We start from the raw sequence: 18440 nt of genomic DNA, 5'->3' as shown, positions 1-18440 counted from the left end.
CTGAGTGGATGAGTTATCAGTGTGGAGCTGATGTAAAAGCAAGGGCAGAGAGACATCTTACTCTTTTCCTTTTGGGGCCATGAAACAGCTTATGGATGTTTTTCCTCACATTGGCCTTGAAATGGCCATCATTTTTCATGAGGGCTCTGGTTTGAAGTGATGCTCTGACACAGAAATCACATCCACTTATTTCAATTTCTTAAGCTATATTTGAATGACGCTTCTTTTTTTCCTTGTTTCTGTCCTTCTGTTTTTTGCAGGACTGGGGCAAGGTGTTCCTGTAGTTGGGCTCATAGTGGAAGGAGGTCCCAATGTGATCTCCATTGTCTTGGAGTGTCTGCAGGAAGAACCCCCTCTCCCAGTTGTGATCTGTGATGGCAGCGGGCGAGCATCTGACATTCTGTCATTTGCACACAAGTATTCAGAAGAAGGAGGGTAAGGTTTCAAGATCATCACCAAAGCTGTGTAGGAATATATGCTTTGCTTTCATACAGCTTCATTTAAAAAAACCGTCAAGGACAAAATGCTGCTAACAGAGGCATTCTGCTGTCAGTCAGCTTTTGTTGCCTGTTTGATATCAGCCCTGGAGTTAATGAATAGAAGTTGTTGCCACTTTGAATGCATGGGATGGTCCTTCGAAATGAGCTTCCTTCTCAGTCAGCACACTGTTGTACAAGCTCCATCAGGGTTTGCTGCACTATACTTGGTGTGGGGTTGGGCATGGTAGAAGCAAGGACAAGTTCCCAGGAGTAACTCTTTTCCTCAGGCCAAGGCTGAGGTTAATTAGTGCATGGATTTGCAAAATCTGTGCTGCCTGATTCTGCTGTGTTGTGTGAATGAACTTCATTGTCCCAGAGTGCCAGACCAGCTGAGGAAATGTTGGGCTTCCTTCATTGTTTTGCTTTTGCCTTACAGGCAACCACCTAGTATATTGTCCTAATTAGGGTATGGCATACCTGTCTTGTGCTGAAGATAGAGCCTGTTTACTTGACTGAAGTTGAAGCTTAGCTTGGATTAAATACTAAGCAGACAAGTAGTGTTGCAAGCAGTGTGGATGTTACTTGCTGAATTAGGAGAGCAGCTCTTATGCTGGATTTTGTTGGTGTTTAGACATAGCACATATTCAATTGCACCAACAGTATTTATGATTCAGCAACTTTCTTTTCCTTTCTGTCTAACAAGGTTCCTTAGTTTAGATCAAACTTTGCTCTTTTTTTTTTTGTCTTTCTTATTCATTCTTCCTATCAGCTCATAGGCAATTGAAAGAGCTTATCAGGATTAGTCTGTCTGAGATGTGCTCACTGCATGACTTTCCCTCCCAGTGCATATGATGCAGTGTCCAAAATTCTTCTCCAATAATTATGTTAAGATAAATGTGTTCATCTAGTAAGGCAGGTCTATAATGAGAATTTTTGTCAGTCCAATCATTTTCTCACAGTGAACTTTGAATTCTACTGCATCTCTCACAGACCTGCTAGTAATGTTTGCCATAATCTGAAAATGCGTGTGTTTTATTAGGAAATGGAAGGGCTGTTTCATACTGCTTTGGGAGATCAAGCATTTCTGACCTTTCTAGGATGTTTTCAATCTAATTTCTTTAATTATCTTTTGGATTGTTCATTTGTTTCTCAGTTGGGTGTTATGAGGTTTCAGATGCACTAGCAAGTTTAGTCCTCTGTTTGAGACAATAACCAAGGTGATATATCAGAAATGTGAAGTATTTTTGGGTTTTTAGCTATATGCAAAGGGACTTGGAACATTTAGAAGCAAAGGTAGGGGTCCTGTAAGGCCTAGTGATAAAATCCTGAAGACTGAACTTGTTAACAGAACTGTATCTATGATATATAAGAGGAATACCTGTATATTATTGTTTCTTAAACAGCAGGCCTTCTGAATATTTATTCATTCTGGCAATGTCTTCTTTTATGTCTCATTTTTCATTCAGGATAATAAATGAATCTCTTAGGGACCAGCTTCTAGTTACCATCCAGAAAACCTTTAACTACAACAGGAATCAAGCTCATCAGCTGTTCGTCATTCTTATGGAGTGCATGAAAAAAAAAGAACTTGTAAGTTTCCTAAAAGTAGTTCACAAAAGTAATTTCTATAACCAAACTTCACAGAGTACTTTCAAGTGCAGTTTTCACAGGGTTATGGTTTAAACTTTTTTTTTCCATGTAGGTCCATTAAATGTACACATTCATTCATAAGCATAGGCCAAGAAGGGATTCCATCTTCTGGAGAGCCTCAAAACCAAATTTCAGATTCTTCTCCTGTGTAAAATGAGAGGAATCTTTTTCCACAGACTTCAGCAAGGCAGACGAAGACACTGAGATAAATGCACTAAACCCAAGATCAGCTGCAGAAAGTAAAGATAATTGAAGAAAAGGTTCGTAGGAGCAAGCAGCATTCAGAGTGCGTCAACACAGTTTTGGTTTTCTGACATAGTTACTCTTTAACAGCCTTTCCTTCCGGGAAAAGGGACTTTTCAGGCCTTTCAAAAGCAACTGAAACATTGTGTTCCTGAAGATCCCACCCTTTCTTGCTCCTGGTTTGCTGCAGGTCTGCTCTGTGTGCTGTACCACTCGCTTAGGTTCCTGCCTGTCTCCCATATCCCAGCTGCAGAGAAAAGTGTGCTCAGGAAAAAAAAGTCTTTGATATTCACATCTGTCATCTGGAAGCAGTGTATTGAAATTGTGTTCACTGTGCCTTTGCAGGCAAAATGAATCCTTGAGTGTTTGACTAATTGTTTCAGTGAATTTTTATAAATATGAAGCCAACGTGAGTTCCATACATACAACTTCATTAGAAGTAAGGTTGGTAATAAACATGACTCTGATAAGCTGACTGAAAGAGAGTCAGCCTTCCTAGAAAAATTGATTGAGAGAAGAGAGCTCACAGCTGCCTTAGTCAGACTGTCTTGAATTTAAAATGTGCATCAGAGCAGGCCTGGTTTACTCAGCAAAATTTAGACACTGGCTGTGCAGCCTAAGCAGATTTATGGTTATGGTTTTCTGTTGATAGTTTTGTCTGTTCTTGTTAATTAGTAATGTTTTTTCTATAGTTTTTCTAATGTCATGTAGCTTTGCATTTATGCAAAATATATTCTAACTGTTGAGAAAATTGCTATTCTCAGTAATTAATGTGAATGGTTACTTCTGGAAAATGAAACATTTGGGGTTTTTTGGTCTGCATTCGGTATTAACTTTGTTAACATTTGGTTATTATGCTTCTAAATTATTAATCTTCTAATATGTAGTTAAATGGCTAAGATTTACATTAATCACTATTTTAAAAATCATTGAATTGTAATGGACTGAACGAAGCAAATGGGACTATAAATAATTGCTTTTCTTTATTTGGTTCTGGTTTTTTGATTGTCATATGTAACACATCCTGCAACTAAAAAATGTTTGAGTGTTACCATCAATAAAAGGAGGCTATGATAATTATCTTGGGTAACTAGCAGTTCCATTTCCATTACTACTGGAAAGTAATAGAACCATCAGAAAACAATCAGTTTTGCATGGCAGTTTTTAAAATTCCACTTTTTTTTTGCATCACCACTTTTTAAAATTCACAGGTTTGGTGAAGATTTTCATCAAGTTTGTCATGTTTACTAATGCAGGGATATTTTAGGATAACATAATTGAAAGAATTTCATTAAACACTTTAGCAAAAATTAAATTTCAAAGAAAAATTTAGTGGAACTGTACTTTTTGAAAAATCTTAAGTTGTAGGAAATAATAAGGGTGCACCATTCTGCTCTATTTTCTATCCACATGTTTAGTCTCTCTCCTTCCTGTGTTGTAATTTTGTGTGTTTGGTTTTGTGCTGCCCTTTAGATCACCGTGTTCCGCATGGGCTCCGAAGGGCAGCACGACATTGAGATGTCCATCCTAACTGCTCTCCTCAAAGGTGGGTTTTCCAAGCACTTAGGATGCACAAAAGGATCCCAAGAAGACATTCCTATACTCTGAGGTTCACTCTTCATGTTTAAGTCTTGGATTTCTTTACTTGGATTCTGACAAGTACCTGAACGTGTTTGGTTCAAATTCAGATTAGTTTGAAGCATAAAATCTAGATTGAAAGTTTTGTGTGGCTTTCCTCCCCTGAAAGCCTGGGATGAGAGTGCTGCAAGAACTGTACTGCTGATATTTTAGCTCATTCTATTGCAGTTCTAGCATACATTAATAAAGTTAGGGAAAAAAAAGTGGGAAGATAAAAGGCTACCTGGATTTTTCCAGATCTCAGATTGTTCCGTTTGAACCTTAGAGCAATAGGATAGGCTCCATATTTATTTGAGGTTTGTTATGTTTGCTGAAACAACTGTTTTCTGTCTGAAGTTATATAGTAGTTGATACTTGCTCAGTATGGGATCACTGGAGTCCCCAAAGCTAAGGAATAAAGAGAAGAATTTTTACACTCTTATCCACAGTATCAGCCAGAAGAGCTGAGAGGGGTCTTTTAGGAGAGTTAAATGTCTGTCTTTAGCATCAGAATAAAAGTCTATGTGGAAGCTTTAAAAAAAAAGGGGGAGATAATCTCATGAATCCCTTGGAAATTAGGATTATGGGTTAAATGGAAGATGCTGTAAATTGATTTGATGAATCCACTGCCTTGTGGCAGAATTATTGATGGTAGTATGATGTAGAGCCAGGCTTGCTGTTTTCTAGTTACTGCAGAAGGTTATCCAGTCTTGTTTCATCATGTGTGAAATATGAAACATCTGTGTGTTTCTCTTTAGGTACCAATGCATCTGCTCCAGACCAACTCAGCCTGGCTTTGGCCTGGAATCGTGTAGACATTGCACGGAGCCAGATCTTTGTCTTTGGACACCACTGGCCAGTAAGACAAAGTTTTCTGTGCCCTTTTTGTTTGTCAGTACTTCAAATTAAGTCATGTAATATTTACACCTTGGATTTTGATGCTGCACTGGCAGCAATGGTGAAACACTGCAATTCATCTGCGTAACTAAAATCCTCTATTTAAGCCACTTTCATGTCTCACTGTATTGATGTTTTTTGCTTTACAGTGTGAGCTATCTGATGCTGAATTACTGTAAAGTGTCATGAGGAGAGCAGCCTGAAAGGGGCTTTAAGAATGAGGGAAAGAATTGCAGTGGGTTTTTTGCTTAGTCATCTTTCTTGAAACCATGCAATAAAATGACAAAGGAATACTATTCATGTGCATGCTGTGCATAATGGATAGATTTATTTCATTTGAAAGCCTGTATAATCAATTTTTTTAAAATGTTGCTGCATATGCAGTTTTATTCCTTCGCTTCTAGTAATGTGATGATATTTCAATATCCAAGGTTCATGAAAATGCTCTTACAGAGAGGATTTAATAATCCTAAAGATTATGAAGTATAACTACTACCAAATGTTTAATTGGATGGAGTGTCCCAATCTCCATATTACTGTGGTTAGATTCAGAGGTTCCACCAAGAGCTGAAGCATGTTACTGCTTTGGCCTGTTTCATACTTCTACTGTGCAGCAGTTTGTGGAAGCAGTACCAGCCGATTGGGATTCACTGTCATTCCAGGTTCATAGAGATTGCTTTCAGACTAGCCTGTGCTGCCACTTGGCAGTTGCAGTTTTGTCCAGGCTTTTGAATGGATTTGTGGTAGCTGGGCAGAGGAGAGTTTTTTAAGACTATTAAAACCCCAGGAAAGAAGCCTTGTTAAAGGCTTGGTCCCATAGCTGTCGGTGCAGAGCACGGGTAGTTGTAATTCAGTTTTCTTGTCTGTGGAGTTTATGTAACCTAAGCATCATCTGGAGCAAGTTAAGCCTCCAAATCATCGACAAGTAGTGTGGTGAATGTGTGCCTCTGCCCTGGGAAGATAGGTTGGAAAGGGGAAGGACTTTTGGTGAAGACTAAAAGTGTCTCCAGAGGTATAAACAGAAATACTGTCTGCAGAACAGAAATGAACGAGTGAGTGGCTCTCCATCCTCTCCTCTCTGCTCTGTAGTATGGATGCTATTTGGCATCATGCAGCATTCTTGTTAAATTCTTTCTGTCCACCTCTTGTTGCTATTTATTTTGACAACTACTGCTTTCAGAGAAAGCAAAGGAACTGAAGTGTCCCAATCCTCTCACACTGATTTTATTTTTTGAGAGAAATCCTCCCCAGTCAATCTCCTTCAATGCTTTGACTTTCAGTGTTACTAAGTTAGACTTAAGAGCTTTTATAAAAGGGTCAAGTTGTGACTATGCAAAAAGGCCATTAAACTTAGATAAATTATCATTTTTAGTTGACTCAATGTGAGAAGTGGTGACTGGCCGGTGAGCTTGGTAGGAGTGTACGCAATTAAATAGTTACTGTACGATCAATTAGATTTCTAATACTTTAATGCATTATAAATACAGCCTTTAGGAAGCCTTACAGCTCCTGATGGTACAGCTCCTGAGAAGGAGAAGAAATCTCCAGTACCTCAGACTAAAGCAGGCAGAGGAAAAGGAAAAGGGAAGAAAAAGGGAGGAAAAGCAAAAGAAGAACCAGAAGAAGAAATAGACCCAAGAAAACTTGAACTCCTGAACTGGGTGAGATGAAAGTATTTGTATTAAAACTGTTGAAGATTTTTTTTCATTCCGAGATACAAAGAGAGAAGGAAAATACACACTTTCGTTCTGTAGAACACTCATTTGCACATTTCCACAAGATCAGCAGTAGATTCTGCAGAAATACTGTTCAGTATTTGAGCCAAGAATCCCTCTCTCATCCCACATGCACCACATGCAGCCATACCTCAACAGTACAAGTTAGTACTGAGGTGCAGCATCTTCTTCCCTGCAGTTGTCACAAGGAAATAAGAACACCAGTGAACATCATCCTTCTGTGTATGTGTTAGTTTAACTTGTTCCTATCACTTGTTCCTATTTACTTTTGAGCAAGTAAATCCCTTTTTTAACATAATGTGTCAAGCATGGTATGCCTGGTTTAGTTAAAAATACTGAACAAAATGGTTGAAAGCCACATGTTGAAAGACTGAAAGCTGCAGTTATATTGCTGAAGGTTTGGAAAACTCTGCTATCTCTATTCACTTGCATATGGGTAAAATGTTACTTTCTAAATTCCTTTTTACCTGCAGACTAATCAACATATTTGGGAACTCAGTCCATATTCTAAGTAGTGAAAATGGATGTGGTTGTTACCCAACCAACTCGTTTGTACTCATGTGGTCTAACATTCTTCATTCTGCTATTCAGGTGAATTCCCTGGAGCAGGCTATGCTGGATGCACTGGTCCTCGATCGAGTGGACTTTGTGAAACTGCTTATTGAGAACGGAGTGAACATGCAGCACTTCCTGACTATTCCTCGCCTGGAGGAACTTTATAATACTGTGAGTGAGCAGGAATACTAAAATGCCCTGTGGTGTCTTTGCCACTGTATTGTATGTGCCTTGAATCACCACAGAAAGGTTTATAAAAAGGGTATTACACAGCCCTTGCTAGAAAGGTATTCCTCACTGTAACGCAGTTCCTTCTTTTCACCCCTCTGTGGTGTGATGGCACATGGTTGTTGTTTAAAGTTCTGCTTAAGGTGCCAGATCACTAATTACGTTCATGTTTGCAAAAATCTGAAGAATTGAAGCTCTAATGGATCATGAATTATTTTTGTTTCAGAGGCTGGGTCCGCCAAATACGCTGCATTTGCTAGTCAGAGATGTGAAAAAGGTAAGCAGTGTTATATTTCTGTGATTGCATTAGCCATGTAAATCAACAGTAAAAGCAAGCATAGCATGGGGGGAGCAGGCATTTGAAAGTAGATGGCAGCTGTTAAGAAAAGCAAAGTTAAATGTCTTCCTGTGGCAAACAGTGACATCAGTCCTAAATCAAGTATGGCAGTGCTAGTAATTTAAAAACTAAGGTGTTAACTAAATTAAGCTCCTATAGTGTAATATGGCATTTGAGATTTAGGTTGATGCTTCTTCTCTACAAGAAGCTCCCAATGCAGCATTACAGAGGAGGAGTGAAAGGGAAGGCCTGCTAGGTTAACTGGAAGCTTCACCCATGAATGCAAAATTTGTTCCCTTTTGTTTGTTTCCTTGTGTGTTTTCTAGTTACTTTTCTCCCACCAGTCTGACTTCTACCTGAGAGAAAATCTCTTCTGTCCTAAGTTTGTTACTCATTTGTTTCCATTACATGAAAATTTGTTCTTTATATGTGAATAGGGAGGGTCATTGTGAGATTTGTCGTATTCTCTTCCTTTGAGGTTTTGAAGGTTTTATTCAGTAAAATTCAGCTACATGAAGTCGCCTGTATTTGTCTCTGCAAGGAAAACTCCCAATTATTCCTGGGAGGTTCAGATGTGAGAATTATGCAGTACTGTGTTAATGTATAATTCATATTCATCTGCTTCATTGTTTAACACTTTTCTCATTCCGTGTTGTCACTTTGAGTGTTACTAATGTTCCTCTGCATTCTGCTGTCTGTCTCTCCTCTTTTTCATTGTATTTTCATGCTCCCTCCCTCAGCAGCAATCCCGGGGACTCAGTTGGGTTAACTTGGAGGTGATGTGCTTCCTTAGGATGTAATTGTTTCATCATAGCAGCTGCTCAGTGGTGCTGTAGAATCAGTCATTGCTGTAGGATGTAGCTTGTACAATGAAGCACTGGTTTTTTTCCAGTGGCATCAATACAATTATCCAGCTTTAGCTGTAACTGCCAAAATTAGAATCTGCCTTTTGCTTTGATTCTGGACTGCACATTAATCATGGTCTGCATTGTAGTCTCAACTGTAGATAATATGATGAAACGTTAGTTTCCATTAAAAAGTATGTGAAGTATAAATGTCAGGATATTCACCATGAAATTGTCATGCTTTTATACAGGATTAATGATAATTGGTACAAAGTTTCTTAATTTCGTGAATATAACCCTTGTAAACAAAGTAAACTTACATGGACAGTGATATATGAGTGAATCAAATGAAAATTTGTTCACAATTATGAGTTCTGCTAACAATAAAACCAAAAAGCTGTGACCCCAAAAATTTTCATTATGTGAATCAGTTACCAATGATTTTGTACAAATGTTCAAAGACTGAACCCAGTGGCTGTAAATAATACCCATATGCCAGTTTAATTATGACGTATGTCTAGCCGAGCAATTTAACCTATGTCTATGTTTTCTTATCCTAAATCCTTATTAAGTTGTGGGGGGGGGTTTTTTGTAGGGAAATCTTCCACCAGATTATCATATCAGCCTAATAGATATTGGTCTTGTCCTGGAATATCTCATGGGTGGAGCCTATCGCTGCAACTATACTCGGAAAAGTTTTCGGACTCTTTATAATAATTTATTTGGACCAAAGAGGGTAAGAATGAGTTCATTCTGGATATGGCCATTGTGCTTATGGTAAAAAATAAGTAATACTCTCTTCCTTTGTTTTTGTGAAACACTGCATATGAAATTCTAAAGAAATGCTGCAAGGTAGAAGTTGAAACTCCAAGAGTGAAGTTATATAAGAAAGTTGTAAGACATCTGTGTTAAAGGATGTGAGGAGACGGGAGGTGGTGAATACACTGATCTGGAGGTGAATTTCCTCCTATTCCAGTAGTTTATAATCCAAGTCTTTCTAACTGTGGTGTGTTTAGAAGCACTATTTTTTTTTTGAGCTTTTGTGACTGTGTGGTGATTCTAATTCTCAAAGCACTGTTTATCAAATGATTAACTTAACTCTTCAGTCTGAATAAAAATCTTTCCTTTGAGTGCAGGATAGATATTTCCTAACCCATTGCATTCCTGCAAATACAGTTAAAATGAAGAGTAACTAATTGCAGGATTACTGGTACAATTATTTATAACAGTAAGTTTCATAATAAATGCTGTACATTTGTAAATGAAAATGGGTTTGCTTGGTATTGTTTGGTGTTTCAAATTTTCCTCCCATCTAACTGATTTTCTTTTCTATTTTTTCATATTCAGCCAAAAGCTCTTAAACTACTGGGGATGGAGGTAAGTTTTATTTATTAAAAATACTGGTTTTATCAAAACATTTCTTCATTTTGAAGATTCCTTATTCCAAGGTGAAGACTCCCTTTAGTATCTTGCTGTTCTTAAGGGTGCTGTGTGCCTGTTCTTGGTCTTAGCTTTTTCATTATTGCTGTGATTTACAGAAAATTTCAACTAGACAGAATATTCCATTTTGCAAACATTGTATGAAATACTTCTGACCGTTTTCTTAGGATAGCATCTTTAGAACTGCCTAAAGCTCTGCTTAATAGTCTTCAGGCAATTTTTAGCACTGTTACGTAATAACACGCTTCATGTTGGAACGTATCGTAGGTTTAATTGTTCATGTGTATACATTAATGCCATTGAAAAGAGAATGTAAGCCAGCAGTGCTACTTGTGGCGAAATCTCCTTTAACCATGAAATAACAATTTCTGTGCTTAACGATGTTTTAGCATAGAGTAAACATTGAACTGAAGTGAAAACTAAGGTGGTCAGATGCTGTCCTCCACTATAAAACATCCTTGCTACTGTGATGGCACCATGCTTTGTAAACAGTGCGGCTGATCCAGAATTTTGGGTCCAGCCCCTACATCAATTGCTTGTGTCTGCAGAAATTCGTAATTGAGCAGAAACAAATCTGGGATGATGCCTAAAAACTCACTCTGTTTTGGAGGTAGTTGCTTTTGTTTCTGAAAAAATAAAATCACTATAGACCAGGAAAGCACTGACACCAAGAGGCAGGTGCATTTCTCTAGGAAGTGGGATTTTATTAATGTTGTGATAGTGCTCAAACACAGTAGGTGTTCATGCTGCTTGTTATAATTGATGTGAACCATACCCACACATAAATGCCCTTATTTCCCCAGGCAGATAAACAGCTTTTTTCTCAACAGATAAAATCTGTAGAGAACCTCAGAAAGGGGTTGTGTTTAATATCTCTGATTAGCTTCCTTTTTTCTGCTGGCTCAAGGCCAAAAGCTCAGCCCCCTCAGAGGTGCGACCCTTTTAGATCAGCATTGATCACAGTGCTTCTCCAAAAGCACATTTTGATTTTCCTATTTCTTTCAGTGAGAAATGTTTTATGTGGTACAGACTGAAGTGTTCTTTCCACTTGACAGCAGGTAGAGCCCTTCTTCCAAGAGAAAGAAAAAGTTAAAAGAACATTTACATGTCTTTGCTGAAGTGGTCAGTAAATTGCTGTGACTCCATGTGGTTGGGTTGGGTTTTTTTCATTTCCAGTGTTAGCAGCTCTAAAACAGAAGTTTAGACTCCTCAGCACTTTCTGTCTTACACAGGGGTTTGTTTTTATTTGATTTTCCTAGTGTGTAGAGGACCTAATTTTTGGTCCTCCATCTGAGATTTTATGTCCTCTGCTTCAGAGATGGTCAATACTTAGTGCAATTAATGACCCCTGAATTTTTCATAGAAGACAGAGGTCACCACTTGCAGTTCTTAAAACTGCTGAAGAAGTAGATGTTCAATTGCTGAGCTGAAGAGTCATCTTTGGAAACTTGGGGTGGGAGGCTGAACTCTGAATTTGGATTTAAGTTCATATTTTGTTGAAAAATGCATTATGCATAGTGCATTATGCTGAGCTTGCTTGAACAAGAACTGATTTTGTCAAATAGCAATTTCTTTTACCTGTAATCGGCTTCTGAGACTCGAATCAAGATCTACAAAGATGATGAGTTCTCTCTACACTTATATATGCAATGTTCTTCCTACATTTTTTAAACCCTAATTTTCCCAATCATGGCTTTTCTCCCTTCAGGATCCTGCTCCATTGTTACTACTTCCCTTCAGTTACTTCCATCTTGGTTCCTGTAGTAATGGTCTATCCTCCCTATCCCTTTAAGAAATGGGATACTTAGTACCTTCCGTGTGCACTGCATACATAAGAGGAGATTGCTTATTCCAAGGTGAAGACTTCTCTTTAGTATCTTGCTGTTCTTAAGGGTGCTGTGTGCCTGTCCTTGCCTTTTGCATGTTGCCATGACCTGCATGTCAGTCTGAAAAGTACCTGTAAGATGTGCAGCACTGCTTTGCAGGAATAGACAGAGACAGATGGAATCAGAAATTACAGTGGAGCCTATCCATAGGGAATTCAGCTTTGTTAAAGCCCCACTGACACTGCAGAGGAATTAATTAAGTATTAATTTGTTGCAGACCAGCCTGTGCAATTCCACATGCAGTAGAGATCTGTTTACAATGCAGTGTGAAGGGATGCCTTCGGTACCAAGGGGTTCTACTGCACTTTTCCAGGATGGGTTACTTGTAATTATGTGTACAAGAAACAGCACCCTGAATAAATATGAGTCTGTGTGTGCTTGCCCAGTGCATGCTCTGTCCTATTGCATTCATTGTAGCAAACACCAAAACCAAATTAGAACTTGGAATATTAATGTGTCCTCTCAGTACTTGTTCCGTGCATGGTGCTGTTGTCAGGTGAGCTATTAGAAACTGATGGGAATAATTTTTCTTCTTTTCTTCCCAGGATGATGAGCCTCCCACCAAAGGGAAGAAGAAAAAGAAAAAAAAGGAGGAAGAGATTGATATTGATGTGGATGACCCAGAAGTCAGCCGCTTTCAGTACCCCTTTCATGAGCTGATGGTGTGGGCTGTGCTTATGAAACGGCAGAAGATGGCCCTCTTCCTTTGGCAGCGAGGGGAGGAATCCATGGCCAAGGCACTTGTGGCTTGTAAACTCTACAAGTCTATGGCCCATGAGTCTTCTGAGAGTGAGCTGGTGGATGACATCTCTCAGGATCTGGACAACAACTCAAAGTTAGTAGACAGAGAGCAGATTTTATGTCTATTTGATACAAGCTTGCTGAGATGCGTTACTTCTAGTTAAGTGCAGTTCATTTCTAGAATGTAGTTTCACAGAGTGCCATTTGGAGCCAATTTACCAACTATAGACAAGGCAAAATATGGTCTTGGGATCTCAAGGAAGGCAATGCTAGCAAGGAGAAGACTTGCATTTTTTCAGACAGAATGCATTCTTTCTTCAGCTTCTCTCTGTAAAACTAGATAGTTTTATTTCACAAAGTTATTTTCAGAATTTAGTAATTTAACTCAAATTAAGGAATATCTGATGATAGATCTAAACTGCCTTTAAGATGTTACTGGTCTAAGTGAATTCCCTCTGTTCACTAACAGTTTGTTTGGAACTTTTGTAGACTGTCCCAGATCAAGCTTGAGATCAGTTCTTCTTGTCACTATACATGTGTGTGGATAAACATGATGCACAGTGAACAACAGAGCTAAAACCCCAAAACAAACAGATTTCTAAGTCAAACTTCACTGATCTTATCTTGTATCTTCCAGAGATTTTGGCCAGCTGGCTGTTGAACTCTTGGATCAGTCCTATAAACATGATGAGCAGATTGCCATGAAACTGCTGACCTATGAACTGAAAAACTGGAGTAATTCTACCTGCCTGAAGTTGGCTGTGGCAGCTAAACACAGGGACTTCATTGCTCACACCTGCAGCCAGATGCTCCTAACAGACATGTGGATGGGGCGACTGCGCATGCGGAAAAACCCCGGCCTGAAGGTATTTCTGTTCTGCATCATTTCCAAAGAGAGTTTGTTGCATGGACCACTTTGTTATACACAGTGTTTGCATAGAAAAAATGGCTTACTTAGAGATGTTTTAAGAACATACCTGTTTTAAAGCTAATTTCTTTTGTTTCCAAACTCAGGATATCTGAGAAACATTACACCATGACAAAGGAAAATGTAACTCCATGAAAGACTTAACATGACTGGAAACTGAGAGAGAAGTTGCAGCTTTCAATAAAGCATGAGATTTGTTAAATGAGAACATACTCCTTCTATTAAAAGTTAGTGGGATACAAGCAAAAATATCATTAGGGGTCCATGCAATGGGAATAGAGATAAAATGAACCAGATGTGGACACATGCTTCTTATATTGCTTAATATCGTACCAGAAGACACTGTTGAGACTCAGTGTTGAAAAGAGTGAAATCTGTGCAATTGCATTGTGTGAAACCATGTGATTTTTATTTCCTGCTTCTGTGATTTGATGATGCAGTCTCCCTTACTGATTTTAATATTTCCTAATTGTTTGATTTACAAAAAGACAAGTAATGTGAGGGGGCTCTCACAGAAGAGAAACACGAGTGAGTCAATGCTAACAAAGCAGAGCAGTGTTTGCTTGTGTGTGTTTTTATGTGAATATAATCCTTTCTTTGTTGAGTTAAGCAGTTGCTGTCACCCATATGGAGGCCCATCCTGCTCACCTCCTTATTTCCTTAAATCCCCCGTACTGACAGTGCTGTATCTGTCTTCCCAGGTCAGATTCCCAAGTTTGCTGACATACACATTGTACTGTCTCTGCCATTCTCAGTTTATTTCCACTTTTCCATATCTCCCTCTTAAACCTGTTTAAAATCTTCAGGCAATTGTCTTGCCTTTCACATTGCATCATGGTACTTTCTAAATCTGTTTATTTAATTTTCCTTTCTTTTCTCCAATGAATTAATCAACCTTCTGATGTTTGTTCTAGTTTCATTACCTGCCTTCTTTTAGCTGCTCCTTTTCTATGCTTTGGCTTGTGTTTCTGTATCTAAGCAATCTCATATAGTAAGAGAATTCTCCCAGTGCAATCTGCAAAGATTCTTTTACCTTTCATAGTTTTTTTAACTATTAAAACTAAGTATAGTAGGTGACTGAAGTAACTATGAACTCCAGTAACAAACCTGAAGGCCTCTTCTAACTGCCACTGTGTCCATTCCATGACATTTCTCTGCACACTAGTTTTGGAGCACAGTTTCTTAATTGCAGAGTATTTGTGGAGATGGGAGGCTTTCCAGGGTGACATATTTATGCAATACCTTATTGCCATTGCCTCTTAAGTACTTACTCATTTTTTTTAGGCTTGAGGATGGCAGAATATCTTGAATACTATACAAAGGAAAATTTTGGTTTGGGACCTACCTTGTTATGAAATCCATAATGTAAACAAATACTGAGTTGAATTCTTTCTTGTTTACAGGTTATAATGGGAATTCTCTTCCCTCCCACCATCCTTTTCCTAGAGTATCGGAGTTATGATGACTATTCCTACCAGACGTCAAAAGAAAATGAGGAAGGCAAGGAAAAGGAGGAGGAAAATGCGGTCAGTAATGGACATTATTAGAAAGTTCTAATATCTCAAGAGTGCTCATTTTTCTGACTTTTCTGATTATGCTGTAGCTCACTCAGGTTAAAATCTCAACTGCCTCTGTGGGATAAAATGAGTGAAGAAGTTTGGAGTGCATAGACTGGATTCTCAGAGCACATGAAGTGTCTGTGTAGTTCCATGAATTTATGGAATTCTATTTATATACTCTTTTAAAGAGGTCTGTTGCTCAGGGGAATCCCTGCGTAGTTAACACTTGGCTGAGGCTGTGGTTGAGGAAAAGTTACTATTTTTACTGCTGTATATTGATGAAATCTGACAACTTTGGTCTTCCAGGATGCAAATGCAGATACAGGCTCCCGAAAAGGGGATGAAGAGAATGGAAAGAAAAAACAACAGAGCCTTCCAATTGGAACAAAGATCTATGAGTTCTATAATGCACCTATCGTAAAATTTTGGTTCTACACAGTAAGTCATGATAGTTAAACTGATAGTTTTTCTCACACCTGTGAAACTGAAAGGATTCCAGTGAAAAAGTAATAACCATATAATAAATAAATAAATATTTTACTGACTTTCGTGGAACCTGATGAGTAAAGCACGCCCTTTATTTAGAGAAAAATGTGGACAGTGAAACAGAATGAACAACTGAAGCTTATGTTGTCAGCCTCTAAAGCTCCTGTGTGCTGTGAAGGAGGCTCTGTGTGGGATACACCAAACTAAGTGCAAGCTCCACAATCCAGTCACTCAATCCAAACTAGGCTGGATTCTTCTGCTTTTTAAAGGTCCTGGGTCCTGTTCTTCATTGAAATGTCCTTTAGAACCCAAGAAGTAACCCTGTAGTATCACTGCTTACCATTTGCCCTGTTGCTCAGATGGGTGCAGCCTAGATGGAAGCACAGATCCCAGTCTGCTAAGACTTAATAGGTACTTTTATTAAAACAATTAAACCAATCTAGAGTCAAATACTTATTTTTGACATGCATATAGTTTTCGATTTATTGCATCAAGAATTATCTGGTGTTAAACTGTTACAATAAAACAGAATATATATTCGTGCTACTGCTCATAAATTTTGTGTTTCCCCTGTAAAAGAGATACCGGTTTCTTACCTGTTCAAAAGTAGGATGCCTGATACCTGATAGGTCATAATAATATGTAGGTTTTTAGTTTTAGCACATATTAATCACAAAACAATATATTGATCCCTTTCTGCTGCCTGAGTTAATAATTTAAAAGTGAAATTCCTATTTAATTTCAAAGAAAAATATTCAACATGGTGTTACAGTGCAAAGAAATTACATTTTAGTAGACTAAGAAAGCCCCAGGCACAAAGGGCCTGGTTTAGAATGCTTTGGAATTGCTGGTTTTGCTTCTTTCAACAAATGAGATAATTCAGCTGTGTAGATCATATGTTCCACAGCGTCTATGATTCCTTTAGCTGCTGGAGGCCCATGGCTGTGCCAGTGTGGAGGGCATTGCAGCAGGCCTGCTTCCTGCAGAGAAGGAAATATTTTTACTTGTGCAAGTAAGGGTCTTCAGCAGCTGAATATTTCACACTTAGCCTCAACACACAGGTTCCTATGAATGTGCTTATTTGCAAAATTATTAGGGAACAGAGCTAAGGGGGCTTTGCTTTCATGCATTATCAGGCCCCTCAGCTAAGAGCATTTGACTGCCTTCTGTCTGGTGTTTCTTCTCTGAAACAGATGCAGCCTTCCCTGCTCTTACTGAGTTAGGCTTCAGCAAGAAACTTGTTCCTGAGACTGGGAGCTACTTAAAGTAACCAAAACACTTGCAAACCTACTGTCCATCTAGATGGGTTTAAGTAACAAGAGTAGGAAGAGGGACTGATAAAAGAAGTTTGTATGCCTCTGGCTTCAGCTGAAGAGTGTATTCCGCCTAGATGGGCTCAACCACATCATTACAGAGTGAGAAAGCAAGTGGGATGTATGGCTCTTTATTTTCCCTACCCCTCCAGGCAAGTGCTGCTCAAAGCTTTACTCCCTGTTCTGCCTTATACCTGCCTTGAGTGGTGGATAAACATTTCACACTGAATATTCCATTCTTTAGAAAACTCCACTTTCTCCCTGAAATATCTTCTGGTTTGTTACTGTTTTGCTTCCAGGTTTTTTTTCCCTGCAAAGTCATTGAATCCTTTTTGATTTCTTAAGTCTGGATATCAAAGGTCTCAGAATTTTTTAGTTTGGCTGGTCACCAAAGGCTGCTGTACGGCTTGGAGACACCAGCACCACCAGTTTGGCATTTACACCAGTCGTTATAGAAAACTGAGTGTTAGCTCTATTGGCTTACACCAATAATCCAGGACTTTGTAATGGAGATTAGTGGAGACTGGGGTTTTTTGTGTGTGTGTGTGTAAGTCATCTCGAGTAATTGAACGTTGCCTAATTTGGAAGGATCCTAGGATCCGTCATCTAGAGTCCATAAAGGGTTTTTTTCTTTTTTGGCAGATATCATACCTTGGTTACTTGATGTTATTTAATTACATCATCTTGGTGCGGATGGAACGGTGGCCATCAGTCCAGGAATGGATTGTCATCTCCTACATTGTGACATTGGCTTTGGAGAAAGTCAGAGAGGTAAAGCCTGACCATACCAACATCTCATAATCCTTAGAAAGAAGCTCGCTCATTTGAAGAGATCATAGAGATTATAATGGCATGGATTTGTGCACAGGATTGAGGAGCCATACAGGAGAGAGAAGTGTCATATTCTAAAATACACTAATAACTAAAAATATTTTTGCTAGAAACAAATTTTGCTGACAGTGGAGGGGGCCTCAGATACCTATTGAATATGACAAGATTGGTCTTTTTTCATGACCATTACTACAAAAATGTAACTTGGAGTTTTTTCTAATTATTTCTTTGTTGTATGTTTGTTTGTTTGTTTGTTTGTTTCAGATTCTGATGTCAGAGCCTGGCAAGTTGAGCCAAAAAGTCAAAGTTTGGCTCCAGGAATACTGGAATATTACTGACCTGGTGGCTATTTCAGTATTTATCGTAGGAGCGATTCTTCGCCTGCAGAACCAGCCTTACATGGGTTATGGAAGAGTGATTTACTGCGTAGATATCATTTTCTGGTACATTAGAGTACTAGATATCTTTGGTGTGAACAAATATCTGGGACCTTACGTCATGATGATTGGAAAGATGGTTAGTGCCTAAATTGCTATAAATTATGTCTTTAAGAACTCCATGGGAAACTAAATTCCATTCTGGTTTAAAAAGAGGTTTTCCATCAAGTAGGACTCTGAATAAAGCCTGTGAAAAGTTGCCATGTGAATTTCACACACACACACAAGATGT

General features: G+C 38.6%; 1 protein-coding gene across 10 annotated transcripts in view; it reads left to right on the top strand.

Annotated features, from left to right (window-relative positions):
* TRPM1 (transient receptor potential cation channel subfamily M member 1) overlaps positions 1–18440 on the top strand; it is a 91458-nt gene that overhangs the window by 57631 nt on the left and 15387 nt on the right. For 6 of the 10 annotated variants that reach the window (XM_048317655.1, XM_048317656.1, XM_048317651.1 and 3 more), the window contains 16 exons: positions 261–435; positions 1946–2069; positions 3846–3918; positions 4748–4848; positions 6374–6547; positions 7214–7348; positions 7632–7682; positions 8483–8518; positions 9183–9323; positions 9935–9964; positions 12459–12748; positions 13292–13520; positions 14986–15108; positions 15448–15579; positions 17583–17711; positions 18036–18287. In XM_048317655.1, the coding sequence (XP_048173612.1) occupies positions 261–435; positions 1946–2069; positions 3846–3918; positions 4748–4848; positions 6374–6547; positions 7214–7348; positions 7632–7682; positions 8483–8518; positions 9183–9323; positions 9935–9964; positions 12459–12748; positions 13292–13520; positions 14986–15108; positions 15448–15579; positions 17583–17711; positions 18036–18287 (2195 nt within the window). The remainder of the gene's footprint in view (positions 1–260; positions 436–1945; positions 2070–3845; positions 3919–4747; positions 4849–6373; positions 6548–7213; positions 7349–7631; positions 7683–8482; positions 8519–9182; positions 9324–9934; positions 9965–12458; positions 12749–13291; positions 13521–14985; positions 15109–15447; positions 15580–17582; positions 17712–18035; positions 18288–18440) is intronic. The other 4 variants (XM_048317654.1, XM_048317652.1, XM_048317653.1 and 1 more) reach the window with 1 other exon arrangement.

The sequence above is a fragment of the Corvus hawaiiensis genome, chromosome 13 (assembly GCF_020740725.1).
Source record: "Corvus hawaiiensis isolate bCorHaw1 chromosome 13, bCorHaw1.pri.cur, whole genome shotgun sequence".
Lineage (NCBI taxonomy): Eukaryota > Metazoa > Chordata > Aves > Passeriformes > Corvidae > Corvus > Corvus hawaiiensis.
This window is presented reverse-complemented; position numbering and strand designations above follow the sequence as displayed.